The 21,472-nt window shown below is 48.4% G+C and overlaps 1 protein-coding gene across 3 annotated transcripts; it reads left to right on the top strand.

Annotated features, from left to right (window-relative positions):
* Positions 1–572: 572 nt before the first annotated feature.
* On the top strand, positions 573–9,822 carry Keap1 (kelch like ECH associated protein 1). 3 transcript variants are annotated; one of them, XM_051196770.1, is made up of 6 exons: positions 573–692; positions 2,032–2,720; positions 5,530–6,215; positions 7,510–7,715; positions 8,054–8,230; positions 8,609–9,822. In XM_051196770.1, exons 2-6 carry the CDS (start codon positions 2,082–2,084, stop codon positions 8,773–8,775), a joined length of 1,875 nt encoding a protein of 624 aa, XP_051052727.1. In that variant the 5' UTR covers positions 573–692; positions 2,032–2,081; the 3' UTR covers positions 8,776–9,822. The 3 variants fall into 3 exon arrangements, with proteins under 3 accessions (XP_051052727.1, XP_051052725.1, XP_051052726.1); XM_051196768.1 differs by lacking the exon at positions 573–692 and adding an exon at positions 842–973; XM_051196769.1 differs by lacking the exon at positions 573–692 and adding an exon at positions 1,333–1,507.
* The last annotated feature ends 11,650 nt before the right edge of the window (positions 9,823–21,472 follow it).

Genomic DNA, 21,472 nt, shown 5'->3' with positions numbered 1-21,472 from the left:
TCCCGACCTGCGTAGGTATCAAGTATTCACGTTGTGTACATACATACATACATACATACATACAGGCAAAACAGTCATACACAAAATTAATAAATTTTTATTTAAGTTATAAGCCTGGAGAGATGGCTCAGCATTTAAGAGTTCTTGCTGCTCTTGCAGACCAGAGTTCAATTCCATCATCCACCTGGTGGCCCACAACCACCTGTGACTTCAGAAGGCAATGCATGAACACAGTGCACAGGTACGCAGTCAAAACACCCATACATATAAAGTAAAATACACACAAATTGAAATAAAAACATTAAAAAGTTGTTTTAAAAAGATTACATTTATAAAATCAACCAGGTAGTTGGGTGTAGCTGGACCGTGTGGGGTGTAGGAGGGTCGGAGGGTGCAGGAGGAGCACCCACAGCCTAACCCAGAGGCAGGCTTCTAGGGCCGCCCAGACCCACGCCCTGCTCCCTCCGCCCGGCACCTGCAGGAAGGGCTGGAACCGCCCCTGCGTGCCCGCCGCTCGTTTCCGCCCTCCCGCTCCTCCCACGCGTGCCGCCCGCGACCCCGCAGCACCGCTGTCCCTGATCCAGGGCCCCCAGGTCCCGCTCGGCTCCTCCCGGAAGCGTGGCGCGTGGCGGCCCGCTGGCGCGGATTGGACGCGTGGCACCAACAGAGACACCCGGGGGGGTGGGACGGAGGTGAGCGAGCACCCGCGGAGATGCGATGGGGAGGCAGCTCCGGGTGCCGCCCGCGGTCGCGCGTGGGGCCGTGCACGCGGTGGGGGGGAGCGCATGTTCCCCCAAGTGCGCTCCCTAGCCGCCCGCCTGCCCGCGTAGGGTGGCGGCCGTGGCCGGCGAGTGGAGGGTAGGGGTCGCCCGCGGCCGGCGCCCCGGGACTCTTATTGTGACAGGGTGGCGCGCTGTGCTTAGTCACCGTGACCCGCGCGGCGGAGGCGGAGGCGGAGCGCGGCCATGGCGGGGTGAGTGCGCCGCTCCGGGCCGGGGCCCGGGATCAGGCCCTGCGGGCTCTCCAGGAGCCTGGGCTGCGTCTCCGAGCGGTGGGGAGGCCGCTGGAGCAGGCGCCGGGCACCGGGTCGTCGCTGTACAGCCCCCTGCGCGGTGCCAGGCCTAAGCTCCGGGAGTGTGGTCACGCGTGACAGTCGTTCATTTACTGGGGCCCCTGGAGCATTTCATCGCCCTCCCACCACCACCACGGTGCTTTAATAGACATAACATGGGGAGGAGGACTCGTCTCCTTGCTGAGCCACAGAACCCGGGTCCACATCCCCTATTCAAAATATACCTGGTCCACTGGCCCCAGCTCTCCAAGAGTCTCCTGAACCCCCTGAATTGACCACCGTAGGCATTCCTGATGCCCACACTTTCTGCCCCGGAACCTTGGCACCCAGTGTTTCCTCTACAGACCTCGTATTTTCAGGCCTCCTCTCTCCCTGCTGTGTCGCTGGAGCTCAGGACAGTGCCTAGTACATACTTGGCAGGCTCTGTAAATTTTGGTGAGGTGTTGAAGGAATTTGGCTTGTTGGAGGAAGGGAAAGGATGGATGGCTGGGACAGTAAGTGAAGAGGTTGGAAAGGGGCTGACTATATGGGACTTAGGCCATTGTGGTGGGTTTCCATTCTCGGGCTTGTTGAAAGGTGTTGGGCGATTCTGACCAGACAGGCCTTCAGGCTAGTGAGTTGGGGACTAGTTAGTTTAAATGGAGCCTGGTATGTACTGTTTACATACCAGGGTTGGCAAACTGCTCTAGAAACCATTGCTTGGTTTTTCTAAAGGAAGCCTGGCTGGGCATAGTGACACACCCTGTAATCCCAGCACACGAGAGGGTCAGTAGTTCAAGAGCCAGCCTTGGTTACATAGTGAATTTGAGGCTAGCCTGGGCTCCCAAAGGACCTGGCTAAAACAAAACAAAAACAAACAAACAAAACAAAACTAAAAAGAAAGAAAGGAACAAAGGGAAGCCTGGCAGGGTCTGGCTTCACCCCTCTGTTCCCAGCCCTGTACTCTTCCCTCTCTCCAGGACCCTAACTGTTGCTAGTGGTGGAATTGTACCTTGTCACCCGGAACCCCATGCAGCCAGAACCCAGGCCTAGCAGGGCGCCCCGCAGCAGCCAGTTCCTGCCCCTGTCGTCAAAGTGCCCCGAGGGGGCAGGGGATGCAGTGATGTATGCCTCCACAGAGTGCAAGGCCGAGGTGACACCCTCCCAGGATGGCAACCGCACCTTCAGCTACACGCTAGAGGACCACACTAAGCAGGCCTTTGGCATCATGAACGAGCTTCGGCTGAGTCAGCAGCTCTGTGATGTGACCCTGCAGGTCAAATACGAGGACATCCCTGCTGCCAAATTCATGGCTCACAAAGTGGTGCTGGCCTCTTCCAGCCCGGTCTTTAAGGCCATGTTCACCAATGGGCTTCGGGAGCAGGGAATGGAGGTGGTGTCCATCGAAGGCATCCACCCTAAGGTCATGGAGAGGCTTATTGAGTTTGCCTACACGGCCTCCATCTCTGTGGGCGAGAAGTGTGTGCTGCACGTGATGAATGGGGCACTAATGTATCAGATTGACAGCGTGGTCCGAGCCTGCAGCGACTTCCTCGTGCAACAGCTGGACCCCAGCAACGCCATTGGCATCGCCAACTTCGCTGAGCAGATTGGCTGCACCGAACTTCACCAGCGTGCCAGGGAGTATATCTACATGCACTTTGGGGAGGTGAGTGAGGGCTGGGGTCTGGGCTCAGTTGTCACAAGAGTGGGACAGCCCATTATATTTCCCTTTGAGACTGCAAGTTTGGAGAAAGCTTCTGCTTGTTTTGTTTTTCTTTCCTCTTTTCCCCCCCATAGGATCTCATGACGTCCAGGCTGGCCCTAATCTGGTTATGTAGCCAAGGATGACTTTAAACTCCTGATTCACCAGCCTGGTCTCTTAAGTACTGGAATACAGATATTCACAGTCACAGTGACTTAAGTGGCTTTGTGTTTGGAAAGCCATAGCCCCAGGACTTTTTTTTTTTTTTTTTTTTCAGTATTCTGTAGGTGAACTGTTTGTTTGTTTGGGTTTTTTGTTTTGTTTTTGCTTGTTCATGCTTGTTTTTTTGAGACAGAGTCTCTTTTTAGGGGAAGGTAGACCTGGTTGCCCTGGAACTCACTCTGTAGACCAGGCTGGTCTGTAACTAACAGATAAACCTGCCTCTGCCTCCTGAGTGCTGGGATTAAAGGTGTGGCCACCACTGCCCAGCCTGAAGCTGTTTTGTAACTCCTATCCTCAATGTCACATTCTGAGTGCTGAGATCACAGGCAGGTGCCACTATACCCTGGACAAAGTAAAAATTAATCTTTTTACATTTATTTGTGTGTGCTCAGGCACACGGACAGGCTGGTCTTAGGAGGTCTGAGGACAATTGGTAGAAACTGGCTCTCTCTACCTTATATATGTTTTTAGGTTTAAACTCTGGTCATAGGGCTTGGCAGAAAGTGCCTTTGCCCACAAAGCCATATTGCTGACCTGAAAACTCAGGTTCTGAGCCCCTAATGTGGGAGGCCCTAGGAACAGGGCAAGATACACTTCAGAACCCTGCTTTCTTTGGGGTCAGAAGTCAGAACAAACCAGATGTGGCCAGTGCCTTTAATCCTAGCACTCTGGAGACAGAGGCAGGTGGATGACTGAAGTCCCAGGCCACCCTGGGCTATACATTGAGATTTAGGAGGAGGGAGAGCGAGAAAAGAAAAAGTGTTTCCATATGAACGGGCAGTCAACAAGTATCCATTAGCCTCAGGCTGCAGCCTGGGAAACCGCAAGCTGCAGCCTTGCTTGGGCTTTCTTAGTCTCATGGAATGTTTCTGGTTTCAGTTTCATTTTTTAGAGCAGGAAGTCTACAAGGGAAGCAAAGGTGAGAGAGTCCTTGACAAGAGCATCATCAGTAGCACAGGTTGGCAGTGATCAGAAAGGCTGTGCCCTGGACATGACATTGCATTCTAAATATTGACAGCCCAACAAACCCAAGACTGAAATCTTCAAAATCTTTATGAATACCTGTGTGTCACTCTCAGGTGGAATTGTCCACACCTGACCTCACAAGATGGGTGGCAGTCAAAACAGGCATAACACAGCTTAGTTGACAGAGCATTTGTCCAGCATGCATGAGGCCCTGGGTTCCATCTCACACCACACATAATTAGGTGTAGTGGTGCACACTCCCAGTCCTAGTTCTGAGCAGGCAGATCTATGAATTGGAGGCCAGTCTGTTCTACATATTGAGTTCCAGGTCAGTTCGACAACACACAGACACACACACACACACACACACACACACACTACACAGCAAGTTCCAGGCCAGCTTCCCAATACACACACACACATTCATCCTTCAAGCTGTGTAAGTTCAACATTGGAGCCACATAAATATATTTTGTTTATTTATTTACACTTTGAGACAGCTGGTTTTCCTAGCACAGGCTTGTCTGGAAACCAAAATTCTAATGTATCAGGTTTCCAAATGGTGAGACTTGGACCACTAAGATCCACTTGAAGCCCTATGTGCTTCATTTTAACCCCTGAGATGTCTCATTGCTTGTATAAAATATTCCAACATCTGAAAAAAATGCCATTCTGAAACACTGCTTATCAATCATTTTATACTTTTATTTTATTTTGGGTTTTGGAGACAGTGTTTCTCTGTGTAACAGCCCTGACTGCTCTGGAGCTCACTCAGTAACCCAGTTGGTCTGGAACTCACTGAGATTTACCTGCCTCTGCTTCCCAGGTGCTAGCTGGGATTAAAGACTATATTTTATATTTTATTATTAGTTTTAAATTTTTATTGTATTTATTTAGGGGGGACATACACATGCCACAGTTTCATGTGGTGGTCAGAAGACAACTTGCAAAAGTTGACCCTCTCCTTCCATCGTATGAGCCCTGGGGGGGGGGGGTTGAAGTCCTCAAAACCCAGCCAGTCAAACAAAGAGACAAAAGTCTATAAAGTCGATACAGGTTGTTACTGCCAAGCCTGAAGACCAATCCCAGGGACCCATATGGTGGAAGGTGCCAACCCATCTACCAGATACCACCATCTACCACTGCACATGCATACTTAATAGACCAATAAATTAATTAAAAATACTTTTTGAGAGAGGATCTTACTCTGTAGACCAGGCTGGCCTGGAACTCACAGACATCCTCCTTCAAGAGCCCTTCAAGTGCTGGGATTAAAGGCCAGACTGAATTTATTTATTTTTGAAACAGGATCTTGCTGCATTGTCTTGGCTGCTCTGAAGCTGGCTATGTAGACCAGGCTGGCCTTGAATTCAGACATCCTCTAGCTTCTGCCTCCTGAGTGATGGGGGGTTATAGGCCTGTGCCCCTACGCCTAGTTATGCATTTTTAAAAAGTTAAATCCAAACCAAACAGTACAGATGCCTAAAGAAAGCCCACTGTGTGGCTTGTGCAAGGCCCTGTATGTGGGTGCTCGGCTTGCCTGCTGTCTTTCCAGAGCGCAGCCTCTCTCCTGCGCTCCCTGCAGGTGGCCAAGCAGGAGGAATTCTTCAACCTGTCGCACTGCCAGTTGGCCACGCTCATCAGCCGTGATGATCTGAACGTGCGCTGCGAGTCGGAAGTGTTCCACGCGTGCATCGACTGGGTCAAGTACGACTGCCCACAGCGGCGCTTCTACGTGCAGGCACTGCTGCGGGCTGTGCGCTGCCACGCGCTCACGCCGCGCTTCCTGCAGACGCAACTGCAGAAGTGCGAGATTCTGCAGGCCGATGCACGCTGCAAGGACTACCTGGTGCAGATCTTCCAGGAGCTCACGCTGCACAAGCCCACGCAGTCCGTGCCCTGCCGAGCGCCCAAGGTGGGCCGCCTCATCTACACAGCGGGCGGCTACTTCCGACAGTCGCTCAGCTATCTAGAGGCTTACAACCCTAGTGACGGCTCCTGGCTGCGCCTGGCCGACCTGCAGGTGCCACGCAGCGGACTGGCGGGCTGCGTGGTGGGCGGGTTGTTCTACGCTGTGGGTGGCCGCAACAATTCGCCCGATGGCAACACCGACTCCAACGCCCTGGACTGCTACAATCCCATGACCAACCAGTGGTCTCCCTGTGCCTCTATGAGCGTGCCGCGGAACCGAATCGGGGTAGGGGTCATAGATGGCCACATCTACGCAGTCGGGGGTTCCCACGGCTGCATCCATCACAGCAGCGTGGAGAGGTGAGTACTGGGGACCCAAAGGGAGGGCATCTGCCCTTGTCTCCACCTCTAGAGGAGGTGTTCATCCTCAGTGTCCAGGTTTGGGAATTGCTGGAGGGGACCTTCCTGAACCTGTAAGAATCATCTGCACGCGGGGGACAATGGGAATTACCTCAATATGTGAAATACGTTATGCTAACTATATGATCACGTTAAGATGTAATATCTGAACTAGAATGTAGTTCAGTGGTAGGGCTCTGGTCCCTGGCTTGAATCCAGTTTTAGGTTCTATCCCCAGTACTGGCAAAGAAGAGAAAGGAAGAAAGAAAAGAGCTAGGGATGTGACTTAGTTGGCAGAGCATTTCCCTAGCACCACATAAACCTATAATGCCTGAGCAGAATCAGGGAGTCAAGGTTATCTTTGGCTGTATGGCAAATTTAGGGCCAGCCTGGGATACAATAGGCCTTGCCTCCAAACAGACAACTGTCCCCCACAAATTTAGGGCTTGAAGCAAGGGTAGGAGAATGAGAAAATTTGAAAAACATGTATTTGTGGTGCTGGGAATAGAACCTAGGGACTTGTGCATGATGGACCAGCCCTCTCCTCCAGCCAACCCCACCCCCAGCCTGAAAATGGTATTTTAAACAAACGCCCTAGGGACCTCTAATGTGTGTGGTCTGTGAATAGGATGGTGGGATGCTGTGTCATCTTGAGCGGGCTGCTTTCAGGACAGGGGCACTATTAATAACTCCAGGAGCACAGGTATGGACTGGATGCCATTGGGCCAACCAGGATGTGCTCACCCCATGTCTGATGGTATTGCTTGGAGGGCTGCTGTCTGAATGGTAGCCTAGTTAGACTTTCTTGGGTTCTGGAGTTAGACACCTGCTCCGATGTCAGGTGATCCTGAATGTCCTAACCCATAGTTCTGGTGCAGATCTTACTTGTGACTGAGGTCATGAGCTCCAGTGAGGTGAAACGCAGGTGACTCAGCAAGAAGGGTTGAAGGGGCCTGGCTGTGGCTTCCATAACTGATGGCTGTGAGCCTCAGTCTCTTCCTCTGGAAATGGAGCTGCTGACTCCCCTCCCTTGAGAGAAATAAAGAGATCAGGGCTAGGAGGTGCTACACACTTGTCACCCCAATACTAGGGAGAGTGAACCAGGAGGAGCTGGAATTCTGGGCTAGCCTGGGCTACACAGCAAGACCCTAGCTCTAAAATAGAGGGGAGAAAGTGCTGGTAGGTGTTGGGGCTTATTGTTAGGAAGACCAGCTGTAGTTCTGGGATGACCATGGTGTAATCATGTCCTTTGCAGATATGAGCCAGATCGGGATGAGTGGCACCTAGTGGCACCAATGTTGACTCGGAGGATTGGCGTGGGCGTGGCAGTACTGAACCGCTTGCTGTATGCAGTGGGGGGCTTCGATGGGACTAACCGACTTAACTCAGCAGAGTGTTACTATCCAGAAAGGAATGAGTGGCGGATGATTACGCCAATGAATACCATCCGAAGTGGGGCTGGTGAGTGTGGTGTGTTGGAAAGACCACACCTAACCCAGCCTTAGAAGAGGCTTCCTTCATCTGTCTTCCTCTCTTCGAGATTGGTTTTGTTTTGTTTGAGTCAGTATCTTATGTAACAGGCTGTCCTCAAAATCATTACATAGCTGAGGATGGCTTTGAGCTCGTGATTCTCCTTCAGCCTCTACAGTGCTCGAGTGACAGTCCTGCTCCACCACACCAAATTCTAGCTCAGTTTCTCAGGGTTCCTTCTGGAAAGATGGTGGAGGGGAGGAAGGTAGCTACTGAGGTCCCCCTTAACCCAGCCTCAAAGTGACCCTTTGCTGTGTGCTTCTGTTTAGGGGTCTGTGTGCTATACAACTGTATCTATGCAGCAGGGGGCTACGATGGGCAGGACCAGCTCAACAGTGTGGAGCGCTATGACGTGGAGACAGAGGCCTGGACTTTTGTAGCCCCCATGAAGCATCGCCGGAGTGCACTTGGGATTACTGTGCACCAGGGCAGGATCTATGTCCTTGGTGAGGCCTAGGAGGCGGGTCAGGGTGAAAAAAAAAGACTGTCCATATCTTTTCCTCAACTGCTGGTGCTGAGGCTAGAACCCAAGGAACACCTGAATGCTTGGCAAGTGTTCTAGAATTGAGCCACAGCACCAACCCAAACCCTCAATGGGGAATTCTGGGCAGGGACTCTAATACTGAGATATACCTCTCCACCCCCTTACACCCCCACACCGCCTCCCTGCTTCCATGGGAAGTCTTGGCAGGGTTCAGCCGCTGAACTCTACCTCATCTTCATCCACTACAAACAGGTGGCTTTTCCCCTCCTGTTTCCTGTTGTCATGAGCATTAGACTGAGTCCTCTGAGGGAGGTGACCTTCATCTTCACTCTCTCCACAGGAGGCTATGATGGCCACACCTTTCTGGACAGTGTGGAATGCTATGACCCAGACACAGACACCTGGAGTGAGGTGACCTGTATGACATCTGGCCGTAGTGGAGTGGGTGTTGCTGTCACCATGGAACCCTGTCGGAAGCAAATTGATCAACAGAATTGTACCTGCTGAATGAAGCACTTGGGTTTCCTGAAGCACTGACAAGTAAGAAAAATGTCTATCCAGACCACTGCTGTCTTTGTGCAAAAGGAAAGAGGAGAAAGAAGGAAAGGAAAGGAAAGGAAAAGAAAGGAGAAAAAAGAAAGAAGAAATAAAGCAAGCAAGCAAACAAACAAACCCACCAACAGAAATCACAGGGACAGAAGAGGCAGCAGAAGAAAGCATCCTCTCCAGGAAGGGTGGCTGGGATGCCTTGTAAATGACATTGTGGAAGACCAGAACTAAAACCCATGTGCCCATCTGTCAAAGCCCCTGGAGCATCCAAGACAGCCTGCCTGGGCGGTATGGGAGGGGCACCCTCACAAATGAGAGGCCCGTCTACCCTCTGGCTGCAGATGAGGCCACCAGCACCCACATCCCCTTTCAAGTGGGGACAGGTAAAGCAGGGGTCACAGGTATTTTCTTTGGTCTCTGCAACTTGGTGATCGATTCTAGGGGAAGAAGGGGCCACGTGAGGCCAAAGGGCTGAGGCTCCCTCAGGAGCTGTGATCCCCAGGAACAAGCCTGCACAGAGAGCACTGGCCTCTAAGCCCTGGATAGTTATTTTGTTAAGCAACCCTTTAACTTTCCCATGGAAATTAAAAACACATTAAGCAGTGTCTTGCACACAGGTCCTCAGAGAGCATTTGGGATCCCTCAGGGATAGACAGCTCTTCTATTGAAATACACTCAGATCTTGTTTGGGGCTGGTATTTGAAACCTGTCTGTCTTCTCTGCTTACCATTGTGCACTCTGCAGGCTCATGGGCCACACAGTCGTCCTGTCAGTTTTAGGTGCATTAGAAGCCAATGACCTAATTCCTGTGCCACTTTTCCTGGGGCCTCCTGTGTTTTCCTTGATTTTGAGACAGGGTCTCATGTAGCCCAGGATGGCCTTCTGTTGAAACCCTGAATTCCTGATCCTCCCTCCTGCCTCAGCCTCCTGAGTGTATAGCACCAACTGGTTCCTGCTTGTCCTTTTTGTACCCAAGCAGCAAAATAAAGATTTCTGGGACCTTGAGTATGGCTCAGTGGATAGAGAACTAATGTAGCATTCATGGAGTCCTGGGAACCATCCCTAGCACACATAAACCCTGGTAGTCCACACTTGTCATCATAACAGCAGGAAGCAGAAGCAGGAAAATAAGTCATTCATGAGTACATGGCCGACTCACGGCCAACCTGGCCTATACCAGACTTGTCTCCAAAATAATAGTAATAATTATATTTATACCACCACACATATACACACTTGGTTTCTCTTTTTTTCTCTTTCTGTCTTTTTTTTTTTTTTTTTTTTTTTTTTTTTTTGAGACAGGGTGTCTCTCTGTAACAGCCCTAGCTGTTCTGGGAGTAGCTCTGTAGATCAGGCTGACCTCAAACTCACAGAGATCCGCCTGCCTCTACCTCCTGAGTGCTGGGATCAAAGGTGTGCGCCACTACCACCCGGCCACACTTGGTTTTTCAAGACAGGGTTTTCCTGTGTAGCCCTGGCTGCCCTAGAACTAGCTAAATCTCAGAGATCCACCTGCTTTTGTCTCCCAATTGCTGGGATTAAAAGCATGCACCACTATGCCTGCCTCTTGGTAATATTTTCATTTATTTATTTATTTTTGTTTTTCAAGACAGGGTTTCTCTGTGTAGCCCTGGCTGTCAGGGTTTCTCTGTGTAGCCCTGGCTGTCCTGGAACTCACTCTGTAGACCAGGATGGCCTCCAACTCAAGACATCTGCCTGCCTCTGCCGCCTGAGTGCTGGGATTAAAGGCTTGTGTCATTGTGGCCAACTGGTAAAACTTTTTTAAAAAGAATTTATTTAGCTGGGCCATGGTGGTGCATGCCTTTAAAAAAAGTAGAAGAAAGGAAATTCAAGGTCATCTATATATAGAAGTTGGAGGCTAGCCTAGGCGACATGAGACAAGGTCAACAAAATTCAGTAGCTGGAGATACCTCAGCAATTAAGAACACTTGCTGCTCTTCTAGAAGCCCAAGTTTAGTTCACCAGTACCCATGTTAGGTGACTCACAAACACTTTATGAGTCTATTTCCAGTTCTCTCCTGGCCTCTGAAAGGACTTGAACACAAAGGCATGTGCACATACACACAAATTAAAAAAATAAATAAATAAAAGTATTTTTTTCTAAATGGCCAGGTAAATTTTCATCTAACTCAGGGTCCTTATCTAAGGATATTTAATGTATAGTAGGACAAACTATAACCCCAGTGATAGGAAGCTAAGATAGGAGGGTTGTGACATCAAGGCCAGTCTGTCCTACATAGCAAAGTCCTCTTGTGTGTGGTGGGGGAACTTGCTGTGGTGGGGCACACCTTTAATCCCAGTGTTAGGAACGACAGGCAGATCTCTGAATTCCAGCCTGGGCTACATAACTTCCAGGCCAGCCTCTATATGATAAGACCCTGCCAAACAACAAACAGATGAAAAATGTTATATACATTAGGCTGCAGAGGTGGTCTATTGGCCAAGGGTGTGTGCTGCACTTTCAGATGGTCATAGCCTGATTCAAAACTAGAGCAGGCTTTGATGCCTCTGCCTCTTGTGGGGTACCCACACACAAGTGCACAGGCACAGACACACACACACACACACACACAGAGAGAGAGAGAGAGAGAGAGAGCCATATATGACTTCAGAAAGTCTCAAAAAGCTGGAAATGAAACTCAATAGTAGAGCCCCTACAGCCAGGTGTGGTGGTGTACACCATTTGTTTTGTTTTATTTTAAGACATGATTTCTCTGTGTAGCTCTGGCTTTCCTGGAACTCACTCTTGTAGACCAGGCTGGCCTTGAAGAGATCCACCTGCCTCTGCCTCTTGAGGGAGGGATTAAAGATGTGAGTCACCAACTCCTGGCTATTTATTTATTTATTTACTAATTAATTATTGCTATTATTTTTGGTGTACACCTTTAATCCCAGCACTCTGGAGGCAGAAGCAGGTGGATCTCTGTGAATTTGGGGCAGCCAGGTCCTCACAAGTAAACGAGAGGGGGGCTGGAGAGGTGGCCCAGTGATAAAAGGCTAGGCTCACAACCAAAGAGAAAGACAGATAGAGAGCCAACAGTGAAGGGCTAGGATAAGCAAGCAAGAGAACATGAGTCTAAACCCCAGCATGCATGTCAAAACCAGCACTGGGAACTGCCAGCCTGGGTGACATGGTCAATTTCAGGTTCAGTGAGAGGAGAGAGACAGAGGAGAGGGCGCCTTCATTAATTAGAACTACCCATGACTCATGTCCTGGGGGATCTGATGCCTTCTGGCCTTTGTGGACACCTGCAAGCTTGTGTGAATAAACTCACAAATCACACATACACACATATAAATAAAGATTTATTTTAAAGAGAGCAAAGGAAGGAAGAGGGAATTGTATGGCTGCAAGGTAGCACATTTTTGGTTTGCAGGGTCTGGAAGGAAGTAGGAAGGATGGGCTGCAGCATGGGCAGCCTTGAGGAAGGTCTTAGATGTCACCTGGGTAACCTTTCTAGCACTTTTAACATACTTCCTTATTTATGACTTTAGTTACACTTATGTATGGGGAAAGCAAGCACACTATGAATGACATTTGTGTGGATGTCAGCTTATTGGAGTCAGTTCTGGGTGTCAATCTTAGGTCATCAGGCTGGTGGCAAGACCCTTTTCTCACTGAGCTCTCTCACTGACCCCTGTGCTGGTACCTCTGTGCAGTCTGCTTCTACTGAAGTCCTTATACACAGCAGTGAAAGATCCAGAAGAATCTAAGGTACAGTTGAGATTCACACAAACACACACCATGCAATCCCTTCCCTGAGTGGGGTGATCTTTGCTGTAGAGGATTACAGCCCTCATTCTCAGGTCCAGTTCTCTGACTCAGTAAGGAAGGTGGCTGGGTCTGAGGATCAGGTGCATTTGCCATCTGTTATCTGTGACATCTCTCGGGCAGCACACCCTGCATTAGAAGCTGGATCAACCAAGAGAGTATTTTAAGCTTCTGATCTGTTTTGTTGGTGCTGGGGCTTGAACCCAGGGTCTGTTGCACAGTATGTGCTCCACCTTGAGCACATACCCCCCAAAGGTAGCATTTACTTTCTCTATTTTTTCCTTCCTTGCTTCTTCCTCCCCTTCTCTCTACCTCCCCCATCACCACTTTTTTCAACAAGGTTTCTGTGTAGCCCTGACTGTTTTGGAACTCACTCTGTAGATCAGGCTAGCCTTGAACTCAGAGATCTGCCTGTCTCTGCTCCCCACCATCCCCCAGTGTGTTGTGTGTGCACACCACAGCCTGGCCCATGTCTGAATTTTTATTTTGGTGCTGAGGATCAAATTCTGGTTCCCTTGCTTTTGCAGCAAGCATTTTACTGACTTCCTGTGACTACAAGGGATTCATACTTGTTTTTGTTTTTGAAGCAGAAACTCACAGAGATCCACTTACCTGTGAAGTCCACACTGACTTTGAACTGATGATCTGCTTACTTAAGCTTCCCAAGTGCTCAGGTTATAAGGCTTGGGACTTTTTTATTTTGAATATTGGAAACTCAGCAGTCCTGGACACCCTCACCACTCACCTAAGTCAGTCAAAATATAGTTGAGGGCTGGAGAGATGATTCTGCAGTTAAAAGTATTTGTTGCTCTTGCAGAGGAGCCAAGTTCAGTTCCTAGCACCTGCAAGATGGCTTGCCACGGTTCAGTTCCTAGCTCCAGTTCTCAGGAACTCCAGCACTCTCTTCTGGCCTCCACAGGTACTGCATGCATGTGGTGCATAGCTTGCATTTTAAAAATATGAGTGGGCTGGGTGTGGTGGCTCACACCTGTAATCCCAGTACTCGGGAGGCTGAAGCAGAAGGATTTTCAGGAGTTCCAAGCTAAAGAACTTCATAGGAAGAACCTGTTTTTCATTTCATTTGATTTTTAATTCTTTTTTCCCATTTGAGAGCGTGCCAGGGTCTAATGAAAAGACAATTAGGATTCATTTCTCTCTTTGTACTGTATGGGTCCTGGGAATCAATTCAGGTCAGGCTCTGTGGGTATCGTCTTTACCTGCTGGCCATTTGCCAGCCCAAGATCTTGTTTTCAAGCAAAACAATAACAAGAGCTTGGGAGATGCTCACTGGATAAACACCACACAAGGGGTTATCTCACTTTGGGTACCCTGCACCTGTGGTAACCGATGATCATAGCCCACAGGAGCCAGAGACAGGAAACCCAAACCACCAGTCCCATTGGGTGAATCCCAGAACTCTAGATTCACTGAGATCCTGCCTTGGAAAATAAGGCAGAGATCAACAGAGGAGAAAGCTACTCCAGGATCTCAAATTTAAGCTTTCATAGAAAAGCACCCACCCACCCATACGCGCGCGCGCACACACACACACACACACACACACACACACACACACACACACACACAGACATCTGAATGTGCACCACATGTAAAAAAATGAGAAATAAAAACCTAGTTGGTCACACTGCCATGAAGAATTGCAAGCAGGTAGGGCAGGGGGTGGAGCTCTCCAATACAATGTGGGTTGTTGAGCTTATGCAAGGCCCTGGTCCTATGCCCAGCATGGAGGTACAGGTGTTTAGGGTCAAACTTAAACCTCAATGTTCATGAGCCTGCTACCTTAAGTCAACTCGGCCTGGCTGGGGATAGGAGAGCATTAGGGAAAGCTAGGTGAAAGGTGTTGGCAATTATCCAGGGGAGAGGCAACGGAGAGGTGATCCAGGTGCAGACAAACACAAGGAAGCTAACTGGGTAGAGAAAGCTAGTGATAGATGACTAACAAGTTCCAGTACTTTTTCTTCTGTCTTACTGTGCTGGAGTTAAAACACAAAAACTCCAAGTCTTATACATGCTATTTAAGCATACTGCCCAGCCACACCCTCAGGCCCTAACTAGACGAATCTAGACAGACCCTTCCACTAAGCCTTGCCTCCAGCCCCTCACTGGGGAGATTAATTATTATTATTATTTTATTATTATTATTATTATTTTGATACAGGGTTTCTCTGTGTAGCCTTTGAAGTTCTGAAACTGGAGCTGTACACTGGGCTGGTCTTGAACTCAGAGATCTGCCTGACTCTGCTTCCTGAGTAGTGGGATTAAAGGTGTGTGCCACTCACTATCGCCTGGACACTCCTTGATTCTTGCAAGGCAGGGGTTCTACCCCAGGTGGTTGAGAGCAACCCATTATGGGTATGTGGGTACTGGGCTCTTCACCTCTAGGGCATCACTCCAACCCTCTTTTTTTTTTTTTTTTTTTTTTTTTTTTTTTGAGACAGAGTCTAACCATGTAGTTACTATGTAATTTTATTTGTGCTAGAATTCACTACAAAGAATCTCAAACTCAGAGATGCACTTGCCTCTGTCTCCTGAGTGCTGGGATTAAAGGCAAGTTAAACTTGTATTTAAAAAAAATTTGCAAGGTGTGCTGGCACATAACTTTAATCACAGCATTCCAGACCAGCCAGAGCTACACAGTGAGACTTTGTCTCAAAAATAAAAATGTTTATTAAAATTCATTTGTTTTGCTTGTATGTGGCACATTTGTACCAGAGGACAATGTGGAGCTGTGCCACCACACCCAGCTCTCATTCATGATGTTTGTTTGAGACAGGGTTTCTCCATAGCTTTGGAGCCTGTCCGGGAACTCACTGTGTAGACCAGGCTGCCTTGAACTCACAGAGATCCATCTGTCTGTGCTGCCTGAGTGCTGGAATTAAAGTTGTGTGCCACCACCACCCACCACCACAGGCTCATTCATGATTTCTAAGGATGGCATTCTGGTGGGGTCAGCTCAATAAAAGCTCATTTAGTAACAAAGCAGCAAATTCAGGTATCAGTGGTCACCTGCCGATGCCACACTATGACACATATGCTGTTCTTGAATAGGACCTGAGTTAGGTTCCTAGCACCCACACTGCGACTCCAGCTTCAAGGGATTTAATATATTGGGCATCCACGTATCTATAGACATACAAAGAAATAAAAATAAACTAAGGAACCAGGTCCAGTGACTCACACCTGTAATACTAGCCCTGGAGAGGAGGCAGCAGGCCAGTCTGGTCTACACAGCCAGCTCCAGGACAAATAGGACCGCTTAGTGAGTCCCTGTCTCATAACAAGCAAACAACCAAGCAAAGTAAGGATTCAGAACAAAACCAAAAAGGAGACTGCCTCAAACTAGGCTGCCCCCACTTGGGGCATGCACACACACACACACACACACACACACACAGGTGGATAGTGAACAGAGAAGCAAGGACATCCATGTTGACCTCTGGCATTACATATAAGAGCATCTTTGAACACACACATCCCAAAATCAAACAAACAGTCCGGGCTGTATGGAACTGGCTAGGTTTTCTAGTTGATTGTTCTCGTGTGTGGCCTTTTAGAGAACAGCTATTCTGTGTGTGAACTTCACCATTACATCAGGACAAACCCTTTCTACCTCCCTCTGGTGTTACCAGTGTCTTGAGACTTGTGGGAGCAGGTGGCATGTCTTCAGGGATGCTTGAGGATCACCCCTAAATATGGCAGAAGTTGTGCGATGGTTAAAAGCACTGGCTGCTCTTCACAGACAATGGAGGTTTGATTCTCAGTACCCACATGGCAGTTCACAGGTGTCTGTGACTCCAGTTCTAGGGAATCCATCACCCTCTTCTGACCTCCTTGGGTACTACATCCTCATTCCTACACATACATACATGCAGGCAAAACACACATGTGAAATAAAAATTTAAAACCTGGGCTGGAGAGTTTGCTCAATGATTAAGAGCACTTGTTCTTGCTAAAAGACCCAGGTTTGATTCCTAGCACCCATATGGAGGCCCACCACCTCCTTGGGCACCAGACACACATTTGGTGGGTGCATAGACACACAAAATAAACCTAAATTAAAAAAAAAAGCTAAATATTTTTGCTTTTTATTTTTTTTACCACTAATGAAAAAAAGCTTTCAAACTAGTTTAATATGTTGAGTGCAGTTAGAGCCTCCCTGTGGCTTTCAAAAAGGAACAGCAACCCAATTCCACAAGCAATGTCCCATTAGGGATGGACATGCCAATTCCCCTTATCAGCTGGTTTTGCCCTCCTTGTGGCTCATGTATCCCAAGCTGGCCTCAAACTCATGAGTGACCTTGAAACCTGATTGTCTGCTTTCTCCTCCAAGGTGCTGGGGGCAGATGAGCCCCCACAGTACTGGGGGATGAAGGCCAAGTTTCTGATCCCCATAGGCAAGCACACTACCAATGGGACACACCCAATGTCAGTTTTAAGGAGGAGATCTGTCTTGTTTTTTTTTTTCTTCCCAGTTTAGGGAGAGGAAAAGAGCTTTGTGCCTTGTCTTCTTTTATTCATAGGGCCACCAAAGTCTTCGCAAAGATCCCCTTGATTGAAAGCCATCAGAAAACAAAACAAAAATAAAAATAAGTGTGCGTGAGTGCGTGCGCGTGAGTGCGTGCGTGCGTGCGTGTGTGTGTGTGTGTGTGTGTGTGAGGAGTTTAGGGAAGGTGATATGGGGAAATCCTGAGAAAATGGGGGACAAGACAAGATCCCATATGTGGGGAGTAGAGGAACATTGCAAGGAGCCTCGAGGAGGGGTGGATGATCCTAGAGTCCTCTGAGGAATGATTTCAGGTCCCTATGTCACGGAGGGTGGTGTTCTGCAGAAAGAAGGGGCACCGGTGGGGGCCAGCAACCCTGACTCATCAGACTCCCCTTAAGGAAATGGGAAGCGCGGTGAGATGCCTTAGGTGAACAGGGGTGGTGGTGGGCGCAGCAGTGAGGAGGTGGCGGCAGGAGGATCGGGGCCGGGGTGTTTAAGGCCAGGCTGTTCTACATGACACCCTGTCTCAAAAACGAAAGGATATACTAGGTGTTTCCCTAAAGTAAGACTGACGCCAGGGTAGCCTCAATGAGGGAGCTACCTATGACAGTGAAGAAAAGCGCAGGGGGTGGGGGTGTCGCGCTCAAGATCAAAGTGACAGCAAGGTCATTTGTAGGACTGCAGGCGTCTGAGCCCAGCCTTCAGATTCAGAAGTCGAGGGGCCGCAACTCTCATTGGCTATTTTCTCCGCAACTGACAGAGGCCTCAGCCAATAATAGCTTGAAACAGTCCCCGACTCCGCCTCTCACCTGTGCCACTTCCTGATGTTGATGTAGTTCTTCAGGTACCCACCAGGGCGCGCGCGAGGGCTTGCGCTCCCAGTTTTTGCTCATTGTTAGTTCCTGGACCCATTTCATAATTCGGATTTGACTGTTGATAATAACGCAGACTGTGGGTAATAATGTAGTCAAACACATTGTGCCTAGCATGTAGTCTGCCCAGGAGAAGTGCCATTGCATTTGACAGCAAAGGAATTAAGTAAAACTGATTTAAGCTTTCTACAAACCTGGTGTGGTGGGATAAACCTGTATTTCTACCATTTACGAGGTGAGGACAGGAGGCTCATGAGTTCAAGGGCATCTTCGGCTACATACAGAGTTCCAGGACAGCCTGAGCTATGTGAGACCCTGGTTGTTATTTTAGGGTTTTTTGGTTTTATTTTTGAGACGGGGGTCTTTCTACATTGACAAGGCTGGCTTCAAGCTTCTGTCTTTCTAGTGCTGGAACTAAAAGACATGCACAACCACACCTGGCGAGACTTGTTTAACCAACCCCCAATCAGGATACACAATATGGCTTAATAGGCAAAGGCCCTTGCCCAGAAGCTTAATGAAATGTATTTAATTTCTGGAAGCCACATAGTGGAAGGAGAAAAGTGACTCCTATAAGTTGTCTTCTGACCTACACATACACACACAGTCTGTTTCCCCCTCTCTCCCTCCCTCCCTCTCACACACAGAGGCCAGAGAGATGGTGATGTTAAGAGCACTGACCCAGAACCCACTTGGTGATGTATAATCATTGAAACTCTCATTCCAGAGGATCTGATGTGGCTTATCTTTATGGCCTTCTTTGACACTACACTCACGAATATCCACACACAAATAAACAATTAAAAATAGAAATATTGAAAATAGACCAGGGTATTGGTGCCTTTAATCCCAGCACTCAGGAGGCAGAGGCAAGACCCACTTTCCCCCTTTTAAGATTCTTTTCCCCTAATAAAAAAAAAAACCCTCCATTTGAACTCTGTCACATAATATCTTTCTCTCTTGTCTTGTTTTTTTAAAATTACAACACAGGCAGGTTAATCTCGAGTTTGAGGCCAGCATGATCTACATAGCAAGTTCCATGAGAGCCATACAAAATTGGACCCTATCCCAAAAATTATTTTTATTCAGGTTTAAATTATTTTTATTCATTAGTACATGTGCATACCTGTCTGTGTGCACTAGTTGTGTGCAGTGTTCACAGAGGAGAGTGTCAGATCCCTAGGACTGTATAAGGGAGGTTGTGAGTTGCCCAGTTTGGTTGCTGGGAACCAAACCCATGTTCATTGAAAGAGCAGCAAGTGCTCTTAACCACAAAGTCAAAGGCCTTCTCTTTGTAGCCTTGGCTGTCCAACTCACTCTGTAGCCCAGGCTGACCTTGAACTCACAGAGATCCACCTGCTTCTGCCTCCCCGATGCTGGGATTAAAGGCTTGATTTTTTTTTTTTTACAAAGTTAGTTTTAAAAAGTGGACTGTGTAAAGCTTTTACCATCAAGTCTCATAACCTGAGCTCAGGCCGTGGAACCCATATAGTGGAGTGGATGGAGAACACCAAATGCAATGACCTGCACACAGGCAGTGTGGTACAAGTACATTCTCCTCGTCCTCCCTCAAATAAAAACCCAGCCTTGTGGTGTGTGTGTGAGAGAGAGAGACAGGGAGAGAGGGAGAGAGAGAGAGACAGGGTTTCTCTGTGTGTAGTCCTGGCTGTCCTGGAACTTACTTTGTAGTAGATCAGACTGGCCTGCCTCCCTAGTTCTGGGGTGGCACATAGTAGTCTCCTGGTGGTGAGTTTTTTTTTTTTTTTAGGATTTATTATGTTTATAGTGTGTCTGTATATGTTGCCTGCACACCAGAAGAGGGCACCAGATCTCAACCATGTAGTTCCTAGAAAATGAACTCAGGACCTCTGGAAGAGCAGCCAGTGCTCTTTTTGAGACAGGGTTTCTCTGTATTGCTTTGGATTTGGAGCTTGTCCTGGAACTAGCTCTTGTAGTCCAGGCTGGCCTCGAACCCACAGAGATCTGCCTGCCTCTGCCTCCTGAACGATGAGATTAAAGGTGTGCACCACCAATGCCCGGCGCAGCCAGTACTCTTAACTGCTGAGCCACCTCTCTAGCCCCGACCTAACTGGTCTTGATGCTGCATCCAGTGCACTTGGTTTCCAATGAGGCAGCTTGATGGTGATCTTCACTGGCATGCTTGGCTGATGCTCCTATTATTTAATGTACTAACATCCACCAACCCTTTTATACTTGGGGGAAACTGAGGCAGGGAGAAAATAGGTTCACCACCTAGGTTTCCCTGCCCTTCAACAAATCCCTGCAGCTCAGAATTACTTGTGGCCTCTTGACCTCTAGCTTAGTGACTCTTCCTCAACCCTGTCAGGCTTAGATCTCCTGGGACAGTGTCTGGGTCTTCTCTTTGCATCTTGCATAAAGTTCAAAATGGCCTTTCTACTAGGGTCCAAGCTGGTCCCTCATCCTCTGGGATGGTTGTCTCCTGGGAACCTTTCCAGGCACAATCAAACGGATGATCTGTCCTCTCTAAAACCTGTCCTGAATGCCCTGACTTTGATTCCAGAACCATCCAGTGCAGTCCAGTAGTCACTGGCCAGAGCACTGCTTCATAGAAAGGGAATGGACAAAGTTGGGAAGAGGGTTGAATGCCTGCTATCTGAGTACTTATGAAGTAGAAGCAAGGAGGGTCAAGACCAACAGCCATTACATATCAGATTTAAAGCCAGGCTGGGCTACATGTGAGCCTAAAATAGAAACACACAACAGCTTTTAATCCCAGCACTCAGGAGGCAGTAGTTGGATCTCTGTAAGCTCTAAACTTGCCTGGTCTACAGAGTTCCAGGACAGCCAGTGCTATGCAGAGCCCCCCACCCCCAACCAACCAAAGAAAGAACCTTGGGGCTGGAGAGATAGATGGTTCAATGGTTAAGAGGCATCTAACCACAGTGGTTAAGGTGTTCTTACAGAGCATGTAGGTTCAGGTCCCAGCTCACAATTAACCAACTCTGGCTTCAGAGGATACAATGCCCTCTTCTGGGATTCTTCTGGTACTGCACACCCATGGTGCAGAGAGATTTAGGCAGACACAGCCAAACATGCAAAGCAAAAATAATTAAGAAAAAACAAAACAAGTATACATTTTTTTTTTTGAAACAGGATTTCTCTGTGTGTAGATCTCACTGTCCAGGAACTAGCTCTGTAGACCAGGCTGGTTTTGAACTCACAAAGATCCACCTGCTTCTGCATCCCAAGCCCAACTGTGTTTTTAAAAAGTATATAAGAGGATTGTTTAAGGTCTATGAAAACAATATGCTATTTAGGGCTGGGGATCTGTCTTAGGCAGTATCATGCTTTCCTAACATGCAGGAAGTCCTGAAATCCATCCCAGCAAGAAAGATCTTGCATTCAAGACTTCCACACTGAAGCTCTTGAATAGGAGAGAAAAATGCAGCTACACACCCGGCTTTAAGCCACAGCTCCTGTGGAGAGACCATGACTGAGTAA

Source organism: Phodopus roborovskii, unplaced genomic scaffold (genome assembly GCF_943737965.1).
Source record: "Phodopus roborovskii unplaced genomic scaffold, PHOROB, whole genome shotgun sequence".
NCBI lineage: Eukaryota > Metazoa > Chordata > Mammalia > Rodentia > Cricetidae > Phodopus > Phodopus roborovskii.
The sequence above is the reverse complement of the archived record's forward strand: the minus strand, read 5'-3'. Positions and strand labels throughout refer to the sequence as shown.

Coding starts and splice junctions, on each gene's coding strand:
- Keap1 (XM_051196770.1), top strand. CDS start 2,082: ATGCAGCCAGAACCCAGGCCTAGCAGGGCGCCCCGCAGCAGCCAGTTC. Junction 2,721..5,529: donor TCTACATGCACTTTGGGGAG/GTGAGTGAGGGC, acceptor CGCTCCCTGCAG/GTGGCCAAGCAGGAGGAATT. Junction 7,716..8,053: donor TACCATCCGAAGTGGGGCTG/GTGAGTGTGGTG, acceptor GCTTCTGTTTAG/GGGTCTGTGTGCTATACAAC.